The sequence below is a fragment of the Scomber scombrus genome, chromosome 1 (assembly GCF_963691925.1).
Source record: "Scomber scombrus chromosome 1, fScoSco1.1, whole genome shotgun sequence".
Lineage (NCBI taxonomy): Eukaryota > Metazoa > Chordata > Actinopteri > Scombriformes > Scombridae > Scomber > Scomber scombrus.
In genome coordinates this window covers 21,004,549-21,022,522 of record NC_084970.1, presented here as the reverse complement: position 1 = coordinate 21,022,522, position 17,974 = coordinate 21,004,549, and the positions used below count along the sequence as shown (strand labels likewise).

At 39.5% G+C, this 17,974-nt stretch overlaps 1 protein-coding gene across 4 annotated transcripts in view; it reads right to left on the bottom strand.

The window, feature by feature from the left end:
• Window positions 1-16,794, bottom strand: part of dennd5a (DENN/MADD domain containing 5A) — a 35,776-nt gene extending 18,982 nt beyond the window's left edge. For 3 of the 4 annotated variants that reach the window (XM_062423063.1, XM_062423039.1, XM_062423056.1), the window contains exons 1-4: window positions 16,583-16,794; window positions 5,682-5,753; window positions 4,767-4,876; window positions 3,559-4,243 (exon numbers count right to left, since the gene is read on the bottom strand). In XM_062423063.1, coding sequence (XP_062279047.1) covers window positions 3,559-4,243; window positions 4,767-4,876; window positions 5,682-5,753; window positions 16,583-16,682 — 967 coding nt within the window. In that variant the 5' untranslated portion in view covers window positions 16,683-16,794. The remainder of the gene's footprint in view (window positions 1-3,558; window positions 4,244-4,766; window positions 4,877-5,681; window positions 5,754-16,582) is intronic. The other variant, XM_062423047.1, reaches the window with a different exon arrangement.
• Between the last annotated feature and the right edge of the window lie 1,180 nt (window positions 16,795-17,974).

The following is a 17,974-nucleotide window of genomic DNA, read 5'->3' as shown; positions in this document are numbered from 1 at the left end:
GTCACTTGGCAGTAAAAGAAATTACTTACAGACTCTGATACTGTTTGTCAGAGTAGTTGCAGATGCAACGTTTACTGTTACTGGTTGAAGATAGATTCGCTAATTGATATTGCTTTTTAAGGAGGAAATACAATAAGCAGCCCTCAGAGTCAAATGAAACTGGAGATATTGTGTTTGAGAGGTTGAAGGGAGAGAGGAAAGTTAATGAAGACTGAAGTGCGCAGCCATTAAAATCACCTAATCCGATAAATGAAGAAAGGTGGGCAGGATGTTAACACTATTGCAATGCAAGAAGAACACAGGATGATAAGTCATTTACAATGCTGAAAACTCTACAATGTAAGTGGTCTTGCATTGCTGAAATAAAAGCTTAATTATAAAGAAAGACCACAGCCAAACCCACTGTGCTGTCAAACATCCAGCTTCAAATCAGAGCTTTTAAACTTAATTTCTGAAGCTATTTTGGTGGCTCACACAGCTCAGATCTCTCCTACACACCCCAATCCCTCTCTCCCTCTTTCTCTCTCTCAATTTTCCCTGCCATTCTCTACTGCACAAACCACATAAAAGCAGAAGCTGCCAATAAAATAATGCTGATAATGACTTTAATTGCGGCATGTCACAATGATGGACACGTGATTGATGCGTGACGAGCTTCCCTTCTTTGATGGTAGAGAGAAACAGCAGCCAGTATTTTAACATTTCTTTAATGGCTGCATGGGAAAGATGCTGGCCAGCATTTTTACAATCAGAGTTATGATTTCCACCTCTATTTTTAGCACACAACACACAGTCATTTCCATATTTGCAGAGCATCCCTCTCTCCTCAGTGTGTGTGTGTGTGTGTGTTTAAGTGTGTGGCATTTGTTCCTCACAATCCCTCGTTTCTCCTCTGTGGAAGATTGCCAGAGCTCAACTCTACACAGCACCCTTCACACGTTCTGCAGTGATGAGTCCCATGGGGGTGGGGGGTGGGCATGATGTCACTTCCAACCAATAATAATGATCCTGCATCACTGCTATCCTCCCTGTCTCCGGGTCGCCTAGCAACATCACAGCTTTCCCCCCTTAAGAGCTTCTCCCCTCGGCCCCATCCGTTTTGTAAACCATTTGCCTTCTCCTGCCAATGTAATGGATCCAGAGAGCAGGAAAAAAAAAAAGTGTTGCACACTCAGTGTGAATTTCCCTCAGGCCTTCTTCAGCTTCAACAATAATAGAAGGACACAGTGTGATGTGTAGGCCGCACGTCTGAGACAATCATGTCCCATAAACAAACAAAAGGTCCTCAGCCAATCAAAACTCTCACGAAACAGCAACCCTATCAAATCATTTCAAACAAATATCACATTCTCTGTATATCACATATACAGAATTACATTTTACATTTTAGTGTATTCGAAATATTTAAAAAATATATGTTTATATGAATTAATTAGATTTCAAATTGATTTTAAATAGATATACAGAAAAAGTTCAACCTCAGCTCCACATGAACATGATCTAAATATCCAATAAGTGGAGGTATATGAGAGGAAAAGCTTCAAGTCTTAATTCTATATTCAACCCAGGAGGTGACAAGGATCTCAGATGGTGGATCCAACAGTGTTAACTCTTGAATATACCTCATCTTGGGGGAGTGACACCTTCTCAATGTCAATATATCATGAAGAGGACATAGGATGATGAAATTAAGCAGGAATAATTCATGTTTTTGCATCTAGTAGTGCTTCTATATTCAGGAATACCAGTGTTGAGCCCTCTACTCATCTTTCCAGCCTATGACTTACCGGAGGGGTAAGAGATAAGATAAATGACTAACTTGGTGTGACATTAAATAGCTCAATTTATAGGAATCTCGTTATCAGTGTGAGGATGTTAACACAGTCAGTATAATTACACTGATGACAACACAGTAGTGGTTTGCCCTCTGAGATAGATGCTGAAGTAGCTCAGGCTGTTGATTGAGTGATTGAGGAGGAAGTAAATATGAGTGTACCAGGTGGCCCCTCTAGTTTTACCTCGTTTATATATCATGAGAGATCATTCTTTGAATACACCATTGAGTTGACAATCAAATTCAAGTACAGCCAATGTTTTCTCATTTTTTTCCCGTTATTCTTCATATTATTATTGATCTAGAAGAAGACCTGGGAGCCAAAACATCATCTAAATATAGGAGAAATGCATTTAATACCACAGGACTTGACTTTGTTGTTTTCAAGTGTAATGATCAACACCTCACCTTACCTCTCCACTATATATTGTAAAGGATCCAAACATCACAGCAGACCAAGCATCCTTAAATCATTTCCTTGTTTCTCTAAACACACAAAACACCCACACACACACTCTTAACGTTGAACAATGCCACCTCTTCTTAAAACCTGTTCTGCCTTGCAAATGATCGTGTGGATTAACTGAATCTTGTCTGAGTTACTACACTCAATAATTATATCATTCAGATATTATACATTAAATCTGAATGATTTATTCAGTATAATAATAATTTACACTGAACTAACAGGCTCTCGGTATCTCAGCTCCTCTAAAAGGTTTTTTTTTTTAATCAACTGCTCCTCTGAAATCTTGCTGTGTGTTTGCTGTAATGAAGAAGCAAAGAGAAGACAAATACAGACTCATCACCACCAATAAAAACACTTTCTGCTCGGCACCCTAAATGTGCACACAAGCAGCATCGACATAATAACTCAGTCATGCCCACATCTACATGTGAGTCGTGGCAGTGGGAGCCGCCTGAGATGGGTGAGGGGACCAACAATTACACAAGCTGGTACTCACACTGCATCACTTTAATGGAAACACTCAACACGTTACGTAATCTCCTGGATAATAGTTCCGCCATGCATATCAAACATGTGTCCTACCCTCAGGCTACAGTCTCTGCTCTACAAGGACCATCCAGGCATTTTAAATCTAAAAAATCTCAGAAGCCGGCCATCAAGTTGTATTATGGAGCTGAAGCCGCAACATTTCTCCTTCTTCTTATTGTGCTAATCTTTTATGTGTAGGATTGTGGGGGAGGCGGACGTTGCCAAGATGTGATGGTCTAATTTGTCTTGACAAGCACAAAGAGCTCAGAAATGTTGTTTGTCTACACTGAGTGATGGTGTTTTCTCTTAAAGCCTGGCGAATTAACAAACAAGCTTAAGTATTTTAGTATCACCCAAGAACTTAAAAGACAACCATTAGGTCAAAAAACCTTTCCTGGACTCACAATAAATATTTCACTGACGGATACTCAGAACATCACAAATACTAAAAATCTAGGTAGTAGACAAAAGCTTAAATATCTGTAAAATGAGACTAAAGTTGATTCTCTAGAGACCACCTCTGCTAAGGATCTCACTACTATATGTGCTAGAAAACAACTGTTGACGCTGATTAATTGTGTCCATGCTGAATAGGATTTCAACGTAAGCCTTCAACTCATCTATCTGGTTTTTAAAGTCAGGCTGTAACGTGCAACATGAAAATTAACTTGGATACTTGAAGTTGCCTGACAACTTTGAGTGTAATTGTGGTGGGGCGGTTACTTACGCTGTGAGTAGAGCAGTATCTGCATCTCGAGGAGGGCACAGGTGAACAGCTGGAGGACGTTCTCCACCCCCAGCAGATTAAACATCTCACTCATGGCAAAGTCAAAGAGTGGCAGCTCTGATGTGCTCGGCCTCTGGCACACCACGGGCCCATAAACGCCTGAAAACTTGAGGGAGCGCCCGGAGGGTGGCAGGGGCACCTCATAGAGGATGTTGTAGATGTAGCTCTCCAGGGGGAGGGGTGGGGGCTGGGGGGATGAGACAGCCTGGTGAAGCTGCTGCAGCACCTTCCTGCAGGCCTGGGCAAAGGCCATGGGTGTTATCAGGCAGATGCACTTGGACACGTACAGCGTGTCGCGACTGATGTCGTAGGAGTTGAAACGCTGCAGGCGGGAGATGGCGGGCGCAGCGTGGAGAACGGGCCGGGGCTGGGAGTGTTGGTGTCGCAGCTCCTCGTGTCCATGTGGGGAGGTGGGAGTGTGCAAGATGTCGTACTGCTCTGCATTGTGCATGTGGTAAAGAGTCTGCATGGCACTGCAGATCTGCTTACTGGTCACCTCCTCGAAGAAGGTGAGGGCGAAGCCGTAGGTCCGAGAGCCGTCCTCTCTGGTGATGATGTAGGAGTGGAACTGAGGCTCCCGAGAGTCAACCTGCGTCCTGAAGGACAGACCCTTTGGCATGCAGAGCTGTGGAAGAAATTAGTAAATAATATTTGTCTTTTATATGTTTTAATATAGTCAGTTATAGAACACAGTGCTAAATATTGAATTCTGCATTAGGGCTGCAACTAACAATTATTTCATCAATCTGTCAATTATTTTCCCAATTAAACGATGAGCTGTTTGATCTATAAATCTTTCCACAGCCCAAAATGACATCCTCAAATGTCTTGTTTAGTCCTGACTAACAGTCCACAAGAGATTATATTTACAACAGTATAGGACTAAATAAACCGAACAATATTTAAACCTTCTTAAACATGCCTCAAAACAATGAATCAATTATCAAAATAGTTGGCGATTTATTTCATATTTGGCAGCTAATGGATTCATTGTTGCAGCTCTGCTATGCATACATTTGCCCTAACATGATGCATGTTTATGTAGGAACAATACTCTTATTAATTTGATGATGATTGCAACCATACACCCGGCCCTTGTATTACATTTAAGGGATACAATAAAACGTTTAGCTATGTAGAGATCATACCATGCCCACTGCATCCTGGTCAAATGGATTCCACTCCACATTGTCTGGATAATGTGCAAGAACTTTGGATTTAAAGGTTCTTCGCAGTGGACTCTGCTCAAAATTCTCACCTAAAAGTGATTTAAAAAGAGAGGAGAGGAGAGGAAGAAGAAGAGTAAGAACAGAAGACAAACAATACAGTCAGCACAATACTCCAGATGAGCATAGAGGAGTACAGAAGTCAGCTTGATCAGAAGCAGGTTTTAAGTGCCAGGCACAACTCCAGAGGGAAGAGCAGGTCAGCATATTTGTCTTGAGAGGAAGACTGTATTGCATCATATAAAGCTGCCATCTGCATCCCAGGCTAGAAAATAATACAAAATAATCTCCTAAATTATGCAAGGAATCAAAGATAATTAAAAAAAAAAAAAAAGACAACCTTAAAAGATCATGATGCTTTCTGACAGCTTTAATGACAATACAAAGACACACACAAAATAATCAATCAGAGGAAGCACAAACTGAGTTGATTTGAACCCAGAGTGAAGCAGAAGTGATGCACACACCAAGGCAGTACTGAAAAGTCATTCAGAATGTAGGGGGAGAGTAAACATTGACCAAGCAATACCAGTGCAGGCAGCACTGGATTTGTGTGTGTGTGAGAGGAACACAAGCAGCGATTGTCAAACATCAGCTCATTGTTCAGCTGCTGCTGAAGGATGGGAGGGAGATGGAGGACGGGAGAAATCAAGAGTGCGCAAAACAGAAAGGGCAGGTCCCCACACCTTGTGCAGAAAATAACTTGAAAAATTTGTAGTAACAAAAGAGGGCTGCTGAGAAATTAACCAAAAATAGTGTGGTAGGTTAAAGATTGAAGGGTTGAAGCTGAGGAGCGCAGGTTAAGAGGGGGAGGAGAGTGTGTGGTGGGAGGGTTACCTTCATCTGCACTCGCCAATTTTCCTCTGGCCCCATCTCTGAATTTAGTAGCCTCTATATATTGGCATAAAGCTACACAACAAATAAAGCAAAAATATAATTAAAAGCCTGGTTCTGGATGGGTAGCGCATCACTTCTCAGTTTGTGCAAACACATCCTGACAGCTCGGCTGTGGGAGCGAGCCGCACACAGACTCAGGACAGGACTGTGTCTCTGTCAGGTGGGTTTGCTAAATTCAAGCCAGCTGGTGCAGCCGTGATACCAGGATACAGTAACTCTGTGTGTGTGTGTGTTGTAGTTTTCCTCTTCATCTGGAGATCATGCAAATCCATACTGCTCAGATATGGATTATATTCTCACAATAAACACACCAGAATGAACCTGCCAATGTGGTAAAAATTCAGTGTTACTCATTGAAGATTGGATTGTGTAGGATCTGAGTATCAGTGCAGAGAGATACTATTGGTATGTCACTGTACTGTGCTTGCTTCTATTTATAAGATATGGTTGGCAATATTCAATATCTTTCTTTTTGTCAACAAATCCCATGAGAGGGAGCCCAAAAACCAACAATGACCTGCTCCTACTAATAAGTATTCTTCTCCTGGAACAAGTTATTTCTCTGTGCTGCATTATCGTCTAAAACAACTACTAAAAACACGTCTGTGTACCGCACAGTTACACTTGGTGACACGTTCCTTCATCCTACCATGAACGCAGCCACTGTAGTTTATTTTGAATGGATCGGACATACGCCATCCTGCTGCCATTAGAGTTCCCAGAGAGCCAAATGTGGATTAACCCGTGGCTGAAAATAGTCCCAAACTAATGCACTTAAAACTATTTGAGTAACATTTGCTGCAGTACCCAGCGGTTGTAGGAATTCACATAACCTTTATAAAAAATGACACTACATAATTGTGACCTGTTTTTGGAAGATTTACAGGAACAACTGGGCTTGGAGCTGAGTGCCGCAGGCAGGGAAAGTTGGAAAATTACGAGAGACAGTAACAAATTGTTTAATTTTCATGGGATTGTGTTGACAATAAGAGAAATAAATGATAATGACAACCTCACAGATTAAGATGATTTATCAGCAGCACACGTATTTTACAAAGAAATGATGTGGCATTTAGGCAATTTGCCCTTTCGATCCAACGCTAAAAGCATTTCAAATGGATCTGTATGACATATGCATCCCATCAGTGGACAGTCATGAGTTTGACAGCAGTGAAAGGCTGCTCTTGTGTTACAGACTACTTGGACCAGGGGCTGTGTTAGATTATCTAAGATTTTACATAAAAAGAACCTTTATGCAGCCAGGCAATGCTTTTTGCAGTCCTCTTCATGCATGACATTTGCCAAGCCTCAATGAAACAGTCCTGCTGGCGGAAACGCACATTCATGCAGTATGTTGAAGCCAAATGAGAACATGCCATCAACTGCTTTCAAGTTACACCATGTCAGTTTGGAATGAAGACTTTTCTTTGGGGATGCAACCGACGATTACTTGGACCTGAAAATTATTTTCTGGATTTATTGTTTTGTCTAAAAATGTCAGAAATGAGCAAAAAATGTAATATCTCAAAACCTCACGTTTTTATTTATTTAGAACATTTTGTTATAACACACCAGACAAAATAAAACTTGAATCTTGTCTCTTCTGTCTCTCTTCTAGTCAAGATGGAGGCACAGATAACAAAAATGGGGATTTACTCATCTCATAGTCTGCCTAACTTTAGTGAATCAGGTATGGAATTAATCAGCAGACGCCCCGCTTTGAGCCTCAACAACAACCAAAATTTGGCTTGCAACAGACTGTGTAAGCCTTGTTTTTAGCCTAGCTGATTTCCAGAAATGCCTTTTGCTACTTTGTATCGCACATATCGCAAAATGGTGAGGACTGCTGAAAAGAAACATTGCATGATCCCCTCCAGGCTTACACCTAGCAGACATCATTATTTGTCAAAATAGTTGACGATTAATTTTCTGAATGAGTAATCGATTAATCATCTAACATTGCAGCTCCACTGTACTTAATGGACTTTTTTATAGTTAGGGTTGCAGATAATCTGTTTACATTACACTCAGAATATGTCTCGGAGGTGTCATGCACACTGAATGATGATGATGATGAATCTCTCGAGTGTCTTCTTTGGTAATTTTTCTCTTTCTTGCACTTGCACTGTGAATATTTATATTAAATCTACATTCACATCCTAGCTGAGACTTTCAGAATGACGGATAAATGTCTTTGTTTGGGCCAGCAGCTGAAATGATCTGACCACAAATGTATCAGAGATTAAATTCCCCCTTTAATTCCACAGTCTTCTCTTCCTCCAGGCGGGAGGTGTTGAGAGGAGCGACAGACATGTTCCCCTGAAGTGAAACTCCGTCAAGGGAATAAAAACCTTGAGGATTAAGTGGTTTAATCTGTTGGTTACTTTCATATCCAAAATGCCTACAGGGAAGAAACTAGGCCAGGAACACAAACTCAGACTTCAAACACGTCAGAAACCACAGATACTCAGACAGGGAGATTATTATGATTAGTAAGGAAAGGAAAACATGACTCAATTCCTTTCCTTATTATTGGCCCTAAAATCATGTTGTTGTTATTCTACGTCAGTTTATTTAAGGTATACAACTGTTTTTATGTTTAGAGACATTTATTAAACACTTTAATGCTTGGCAAATTCACTTCATTTGTTCACAAGTATGAAGCACGACGATGTGACGATGAAGCACGACGATGTGACTGAAGCTGTTTGTAAAACCTGTCAACTCAGTCAAGTATTGCAGAAATGTAACAAATATCTGGAAGCATCTGGCTCGACACCGAACACAGAGAAACACGGTTGAACAGGAGCAGAAGCAACATGCTGCTTTACTTGTCCAACAGTCGCAGTAATCGCTCTTTTAAAATCATCACAATTTTAACGTACCGTGTCTAATGTTCAGTTTACATAATTCACACTGACAGTCTGCACACAGCAGGAAAGTTTGTTGATTGTGAAAATCACAGTAATTATCACAAGAAACTTACAGACTACAAAAGAGACAAAGAGATAAAATAACACTGTTCTTCAAAGTTAGATATAAATACTACTACTATTGTCTGTTTTATTGTTTGTGTACTTATTATTTATTGTTCTTTATTCTTCTGTTGATGCTCTTCTATTTTTTTACTGTCCACTTGCTACTGCAATAATGTAAATTTCCCCACTGTGGGACTAATAAAGGAATATCTTATCTCGTCTTATCCAAAGTCAAATATAAATATATTTATGTATGATATAAATTTGCTAAATGATAAAGAATGACTTAGCAAAAAGTTTCCTTTATGGTGTTGCTTACTTAACAAGACTGCTGTGAACTTGTGTTTGCTTTTCATCGATTACCTGTACAAAAACTGGCTACATAAAGACGTATTATGTTTAGTGTATGAAAGGTGATTTGAGTCAGACTTAAAACTAGAAAAGAAAAGTGTAAAATTAAAAGAGAAAATGGAAAATTAACTAATATTATACTGAACTACAGGACTTTGGACGATCAGGTCATAAGTAAATGTTAAAAACTGAAACTGAAAAAGGAAAGTGGATATTCCAAAAAAACAAAGATATTGTTGAATAGTCATTGGAAATGAAATCGAATAAAAATGGTGTTCCTGTCCCTTGTATATTACTTTCATAGCTTTCCTTCCAATAATTTCTAGGAAAACTAAATTAAATGTATAATTTTAATTTTAAAGCCATTCATCGTTTTTCACATTGGGTGATCAGCTCCATCACAGTCGGTTGTCACTGTTCCTGTGCGACGATGACGAAGGTGCTCCTTTCCTTCACATCTTCACCTGCTTCAACAGAGACTCGCTGACATCTGAGCACCTACAAGCTCTCAGACTATAAACACTTTCTCGATCAGTCATATTCTCCAACAAATGTATACTGATGATGATGATGATGATAACGTGGACCGGTAGCAGTGGGAGTAAAGCGTCACTAAGCTCTTGCTCCTCGCCAGGTTCCCTCATCATGTAAGCCAGGGACCACCCACAGCTCTGCACCCGTCCGGTATTCAAACACCCTCACACCTACTGTCGCACGGCCCATCAGGCTCACACATAAGGGGCGAACCTCTCCGACTGGAACATGATTTTCATCTACGACTCGATTTTGACTGCCCGCAGCAGAGTGAGGCACAGACACTGACGAACACATCAAACCAGCTCGACAGCAAAAACATCAGCGCTTACTCACCCAGAGGACCCGGGGATGACAGAGCATGATAGTCACAGTTTTTACTCCCAACAGAGACTCTGTGTTTTTTGTGTGATTAAAAAGGGATTTTTTTAAAACTTGCTACAGGGAGGGGAAAGCTTCTAAACTGGCACTGCAGTTTACTGATAATCGACACACTAACGTCAATTTTAATTCATCATTTACGTCAGTGGTCAACACCATTTACAGGCTAGCTGTCTTGTTTCCTGGATAGCTTTTAGGCAAAAAAAATAGTTTAAGTGTGATATTAAGGCACCCCACTAATGAGGCCTGTTTAAAACATGTGTACTGGTGTTAAAACTCAGCCTAATGTTCCTCATTTATAAAAAATACAAACAAAAAGGGGTCTATTTTCTGTTATTTTAATACTGTTGTGATGTTGGATGTCTGTGTTAAACGTGGTCAGAGCTCCAAAACTTGAGGTGAACGTATGTAAAACATTTTTTTTAAAAAGTCCAATTTTTAAATTTTCCTTCTTCTTCCTGCTCGACATCAGATTGTTAAGGCTTGTCGACAAATGGCCGTCCGCTGGTAGCCTTTGTTGCTTAGGTTGTTTGCGTTCCCCGCCTGCATATTTTGAAGCGACTTCGGGCTGAAACTTGTACTGATCTGTTTGAGAAGTTCCTGTTTTGAGTTAAGAGCGAGAAATAAAAGTGAAATCCTGCTATTACTGTTTGTTTACGTAGCCTCCTGAGCTGCCGGGAATAGACCGAGACGCCGCTTCTAGAAGTTAACGGGGTCTCGTCGGGCGAAGGCCTTAAAGAGACAGGAGCTAAAACAGAGGCTGAACTGAGGGGCTGCATAAAAGACCAGTACAATATAAATATATATATATATATATATATATATTTACTTGTAAATCATGTAAATATATTCCAGCAGATTCCCAAGAATATAAATATAGATCTGGAAATGTGCACGATACGTCTACTTTAAGAGAGCAAGCATTTTTAGTTGAGTATTCAGCTTTAGACTGTTTTCTAACTGTGATGTGAAAGTTAAATGACTTTTTTTATAAGTGGATCTATTGATATTTATACTATGTCCACATAACTTATGAGGCAGTGACACAATATCTCAATTTTTAAATCTAAATAGTTAGGTTTTTTGATTCATGTTCATTTTTTGGTCAAACTCTTATGTATGATAATATGACTAATAACATTTAATATGAAAAAAAGAGTGATCTTTTCAGCGAAGCCATGGTGTAAACTGGTTTAGGCAGGCTCAGTACAATCAGGAGCTCCTCTGTTATCCTGAACTTTATTCCAGTTTATCCAACATTAATATCTGCGTCATATCAACAGATAACAAGAGGACAATGTGGGCAGAAAAGTTGTTTAATCTCACACTGCTCTGGAGTCACAAGATAGCCTGAAAATTTAGCTCACAAAACATCTGTTAGACTGCAAAAAGGGGTTGAACTGCAAACCTGACCCACAGAAAACACACAGCCTCGCAGACAAGAATGTGCAGGTTTAATTACTCCGACCAGATGGGAAAGAATGTAGGTCCTCACCGAGAGAGACGCTGAGCAAATTTGAGCTGGTGAGTGACGACCAACACACAAACTGAGTGAACTGAGTGATGGGCAACTATATTTTAACTTCAGTGGAGTAGAGTCAAGCTTATACTCATATATACGGAGGTAAATCTCTGTTTCAGTAGAATAAAATCCAATAACTGACATCTGATTAGCCAGCAAGTTGTTGGCTAATTATATCAATGAAAATACATCTATATCACCAAAGTAAAAACAGACCATCAGCAGATATTATGATGAAGCTCATTACTGACTAATAATAAAATGTTTAATCTACAGCTCATCGGCCTGTGTTTGTGCTCCCGTTGTGTGTGAAAATATCAAACACACGCAGCACCCTGAGAGGACTCAAAATCAAGCAGATTTTTAAATCACTGACGGGTCTCTTTACAGATGCATTAAATAAACAACTTGGAGTGAAAAATATGAAAGGCCACATTATGCATTTAAAGCCAGCTTTCATGTTGAGCCATTGAACCTCATTTGTTTGCTGAGTAGGATCGGGGGGGGGGGGGTTGCCTGGGAAATTCAAAAGGATATTTAGCATTTGAATAAGTGGAGCCTGTGTGCGAGTGTACATATGTCCCTCAGCTCCCTGTTTTCCAGTGTCGCCTGTGAGGCAGCGGGGTCATACATATGCTAATCAGGTCCTGGCTGTGCTGCCAAACACTGTGCCTAAAGAAGGTTTTGGTCATTTCTTTGTGTTTCACTGTACACGAATCACCACTGCACCATAATGTGGTACTGTTAAATACTGGAGAACGTCAATGGAGAGTTGGATTTCGCTCATTTCATTCATGGCAAGTATTTATCAGTTGCTGGCAGTTTTGTTAGCAAAATTTTAGGCAAGATCCCTTTAATTAAAAGAACATTTACAGAAGACAGAGAAATAAAGCCAAGCACTAGTCTGTACATGACGTCCCATAAAACCAGCACTTGCTTTTATACAGTTGTTACTGTTACTGTACTTTTGGACAGATCCAGGCTAGTATTTTTACCCATTTTCCAAACGTTATGCTAAGCTAAGCTAAGCTAACCAGCTGCTAAAATAATACCAAAATGAGAATTACTGCAGTGTTTCCTGGCGGCCACATTTCTTACTGATCTGCCAACACATGGATGATATAAGAAACACTGCCGTATTAACAAATATATTTCATAGTGTGAAAAAGGACGGGTGCTCTCTGAGAAGACTAAAACAGATAACTTCAGAAAACTATATATATGTAACAACAAACAACAGGTGGACTTTTCTTCACTTCTGAAATTAAATACAAAAGACCTGGCAGGTAAACGTATATCATTTGTTAAGCTTACATAAACAGATGCTACAATGGACTTTCCAAACCATTTCCTTTATTCGAGTGAAAACTGAAACAGTAGATGAGGGCAAGCCCCTAACCTTTGTCTACAGTAAGCAGCAGCAACATGCAGTAAGTAGAACAACTTCAATCATCTACAACCACAGGGCCCCGCATCTTAGACCTGTGCTGGGTTTGAAAGGCTTACTTTTCGTAGTAGCCACACTTCAGTATGTGACTCTCTATTCAATAAAATGTATATTTATGGCATTAAGACATTAACATGTACCATAAACACACTGTTGTAATACAGAGGTCGAGTCAGCTTTACTGAAATACAAAATAAGAAGTTGGTTTCTTAATTTTGATGCTACACAAAGGTAACTACACATGGTGACTGCACACGCTTTGAAGAGTGTCAATCATACAACAGTATTTTATCTTTCCACAATAATGCAAGAATTACATTTTCAAGGTTTCAAAAAGCTGTACTTTCACAAGCGGACAATGCTCGGCTGCAGACAGTGCAGGCTTATTGTGCATGAAAGGCCTAAAAACAGAGAGAAAAAGATGCCCTTTCACCACATGTGTGGACATAGGAAGCAAAATCGGCCTATGCTCTACTCCTGGTTGTGCAAAACGGTCAATATCTTTCCATTTGTACTAAAGTTGATGAATTTGGGCTACACAGGAAGTTGAATGGAAGGAAGTAAAAATGAGAAGTGCAAGGGGTGTGAGTCTTTAAAAATGTTTTTAAATGATTTTTGGTTAAGTATTGCTTCAAGGAGGAAACCCCTTAACAGCTGGCTGTTTAGGTCTCTCATTACATGCTGATTCACGACAAATCTCACAGAAACAGATAAAAGATAAAGAGACACACAAAGGTCAAGTTCATCAATCACTGTCTTCACAAGATCAGTAAAAACTGGTCGGTCGTCTGAAGCACAGAACAGCCTGAACCACTGACCCACTAAACGAGAGCTTACACACCGTAAGACAGTTACTCACAACAGGCTTACGGCTTATTTCACATTACGAGATTTACACTTGGATACTTTGCCTGATAACTGTCAGCAGGAGACTAACGTGATTGAAAACAGCTCCAGAGACAAATCGGAGTATTTTCTGATTCTTGGTAATATATATAGTATAAAATAATTGAGTGTGAATGCAGTAAGAAGCACAGCATTTGACTTGAAACAATATAGTAGTGGATATGCTTGTTTTATTCAGTATTTGGGGTTGTCTACAGGATATTTTGTTTGCAGCGGTGGTGTTGTGGAAAACCCTGACTTTATGTGGTGTGAGAATGTCAGCACTACCACGTTTACTCATAAAGTCCAAACGACACAAATCTCCATAGTCAAAAACTCTATTATTAAACACGACTCCCAGCGTCACTCATATCCTGAGTATACTATGACTCCCAGAGGTGGAGAGAACTCAAGAGTATTCATTACTACATCTTTTTTCCAAGGTGGAACGGCCTTTAGGGAAAACTATATTGAACACACAACCCCGGAAACTCCAGTGTAACCAAGGAAGAGTCAAAAAAATCCAATACATTTCATTAACACAAGTCTTCAATAACACTGCTTAAAAGGTCAGTGGACAGTGAAAATTAATCGTCCACAGTTCAGACAGTAGATGAATTACTACTGTAAGAAGGACTTTTTTGTGATTGGATCAAACATGACTGTTAATATTTTAAATCTGTTTGTCTTAGATCATCAAATATGTTCAATAAATTCAACAAAAGCTGAATTTCTGAGGGGGTAATGCGATCATATCTGTGCAGATTGGGTGATGTGACTGCAGTAAAAATGTCTTAACAAGCAATCAATAACATATACAATAACATTAACAGGCTTCACATAATGACTCCTTCACCCTTCACCTCATTTTAAATGTCAATTAGATATTTTTGAACATATTGTACATTAAGTGGTTTGTTTGGTAGGTTTTTATCTTGGATTCTGTTCTCAAAATGCTCAGGATGGTAAAATCATGTATTGTCTCCACTTATTTCTCCAAAAACACAGACAACAAGGGTTATAAGTGCTACAGTAACCGTCTAAAGTTGGTCAACGTTCCCAACCGTCACTGTGCTATTTATATCAGAAAATCCAAGTTTGAGTCATCACAAACACACAGAAAATATTTAACCATTTGTAGTATTTGTCTCAATTAAAGAAGTGCGTAAAGTATCAAATCCTCTATCACAGTATGTACATTTTGTATTGTAATATTAATATATATCATCATGTAGAACATTGTTTTGGAATATTAATCTAATTTAAGAGATATAAATACCTGACAAATGAAGAGAGCTTATTATATTGATGTAAAAACCAAACCTGAAACATGACCAGCATTATGGTATAAGATAAACAGCACTACACAGGGCCCAGACTAACCATTGACCTACAGGCAACAGCTTCACATGCACATATTCAGTATTTGCAGCATCTTCTCATTTTCAACCCCTCACACGACCAAGTCCCAGTCAAAAAGGACCGAACACAAACTGGTTTCAGGTGTGTCACAACCTATTGTATTCTTATTAAAAGGTTTCAGCATTTTTATGTAATTGTCAGTGAAGGGTCGCGCTCTGAGAAGGTTGCTCGTCGTGGATGGTGTACATGCACTGTGTGGATGCTGGGGATGTCAGGGGTCAATGCTGATACCGATATTAGGGAGCAAAATATTTCTGATATCAATATATCAGCCGATAATCTTAGAACATATACATAAACACACTTTTTTTCCCCCCCAAATGCGGTAGACAAACACTTGTGACAAAGGTATGTAATGGAGGCGCTGATATTTTACAGTTTAACATGGAAACTTGAATTATGTAAAAGATTTGAAAATACATCAAATGCAGTCTGTAGAGCTTTACAAAAAATATTGGCACATATCGGACAGGATCAACACCCATACCGATATATCTGTGATAAGCCAATATCAGCCGACAATATTGGTTGAACGATATATCGGTCGGGCTCCAATATAAATATGTACAAACACATGAAAAAAACATCAATACCACAGTGGAAACAACACAATAACACAACTTAAATATGTCTGCAGTCTGAAAAAGGTGCCAACATTTTAAACAACACATATTTGACCTCAGATGGTGACAGACAAAACACAGCCTGTACCCTGTCTTTATACGCCAATGCTCCTTTCTGATCATCCATCTGTATAATTGTTCATGTTATTTATATCATTGTATATTTTTACTCTCTCTAAGTTTATCCTGCCATGTGTGTTGTGTCATCAGCAGTGAGCATCATGATGACTTTAGTACTAATGAGGATTTATATTGACATCAGTGTTACACCATCAACCATCACAGCGGCCTGAATTAAAATTAATGTTAATTTACACATCAAATATTCACATTTGAGCCGCGACATCCACTGATTTTTTAAGATGAAGAGTATAAAAATCAGCAGGGAGTTTATGTAGACTACAAGCTTTAAATTATAATTCATGTCAGGTCTTTAAAGAGACATAACAGGGTAGTAATCCGCTCTCCCTTCACCGAGTCGACACAAACAAACAGGCTGGGATGAGCTAACGATAGGCCTGACATTCACGTTAAATACGGTGTACGGTCATCCTAACAGCCTCCGGTTAATGTCACACTAACAATTACACCACTCACACTGTTAAATCTACATGAAAAGGCTGGCTCGGTGTTATTTTTAAGCTGGCTACATCTCCCTGCCTCCTGCCCGACATTACCGCGATGGCTGCGGTGCTTACCGGACAGTTCGTCGGGTTCCAGCCCGCTGTCGGTGTCGAGTCCGCAGATCACAAAATAATCTGCGAACCGGCAGGAACAGGAGCTGAAGCCGGTGGTCATTTTGAGACTGGTCCGGTGGTTCCCTTATCCCTTCAACAGGGAGCATATTAGAGCGACCCGGAGAGGTGATTCCTCCCTGCCATCACGGATGCTACGTTACTGCGAAGCTCGAAAATCACTACCGACTGACTCCGAGCTAACTGCTAGCAGAAAGCGTTGAACTGTTCACATCCGACCGAGGCCCTTCAGAGTAAAACACCGCGGCCACAGCAATACACAGGAACTTTATTTTGTAGGGTTTAAGTATTCAGATCCTCTACGTCAGTAGAAGTACCACTGTGTCAATACTGCATTACAAATACAAGCTCTGCACCAACAAAATGTAGATAAAATATTAAAGAAAAAATTGGTGGTTTGGTCCCTCTGACTGATATGTTATTATGAGATCATTAGATCATTAATACTGAAGCATCAGGGTGTAAGCAGCATGTTATTGTAGCTGTTACTGTAGCTGCTAGACGTGGAGCTAGTTTGAACTGCTTTACATACTGTTAGCTGTTTGGTCCAGAGGTTCCCAATCTAGGGGTTGGGCCCCTCCAAGGGGTCACCAGATAATTCTGAGAGGTCGTGAGATGATTAATGGGAGAGGAAAGAAGAAAAAACTAAGTTCTGATGCACAAATCTGTTTTCAGTTCTTGGACTTTTTCTCTGATCTTTGATCTTTGGTGAAATATTCGATTGTTTGAACATTTATTGAAATCAAACCATGTGAGATATTTATAGGGAAAAATCACTATTCGGTGAAGCTGTTAACAACATCTGAAATGTGACCATGACTACACACTGTTTTTTGTAGGAAGTCAAAAGCAATAAGGTTCAAATCTTCATCTGAAAAATAACTAGTCCTCAAGCTGTCAAATAAATGTAGTGGAGTGGAAAGAACAATGTTTTCCTCTGAAATGTGGCAGAGGTGAGAGGAAGTATAAAGTAGCATCAAACGGGAAAAATCAAGTAAAGTGCAAGTATACCTCAAAGTAAATGTGTTTAGTTATGCTCCACCACTGAGTGTTTTTTTTGTTTGTACTTTATTAAAGTAAAAGAACAAATGACATATAGAGTATGATGAACACTCCAAGTCCCTTTTTAGTAATTCATTCAAATGAGTAATTTATATAATTGTTGTGGTTGGTGATAATTATTGTTTTATTTTGAAGAATATCTACTTAATTTCCGGTTCTTTCTAGTTTTAACACATTTACAAAAAATCAGTGAGTGTTGCAGTCGAAATGCATTGTGGTTTACATCTGTAATCATCAGGTCACATCAGTCTGCTGATGTTTTTACATGCAGGA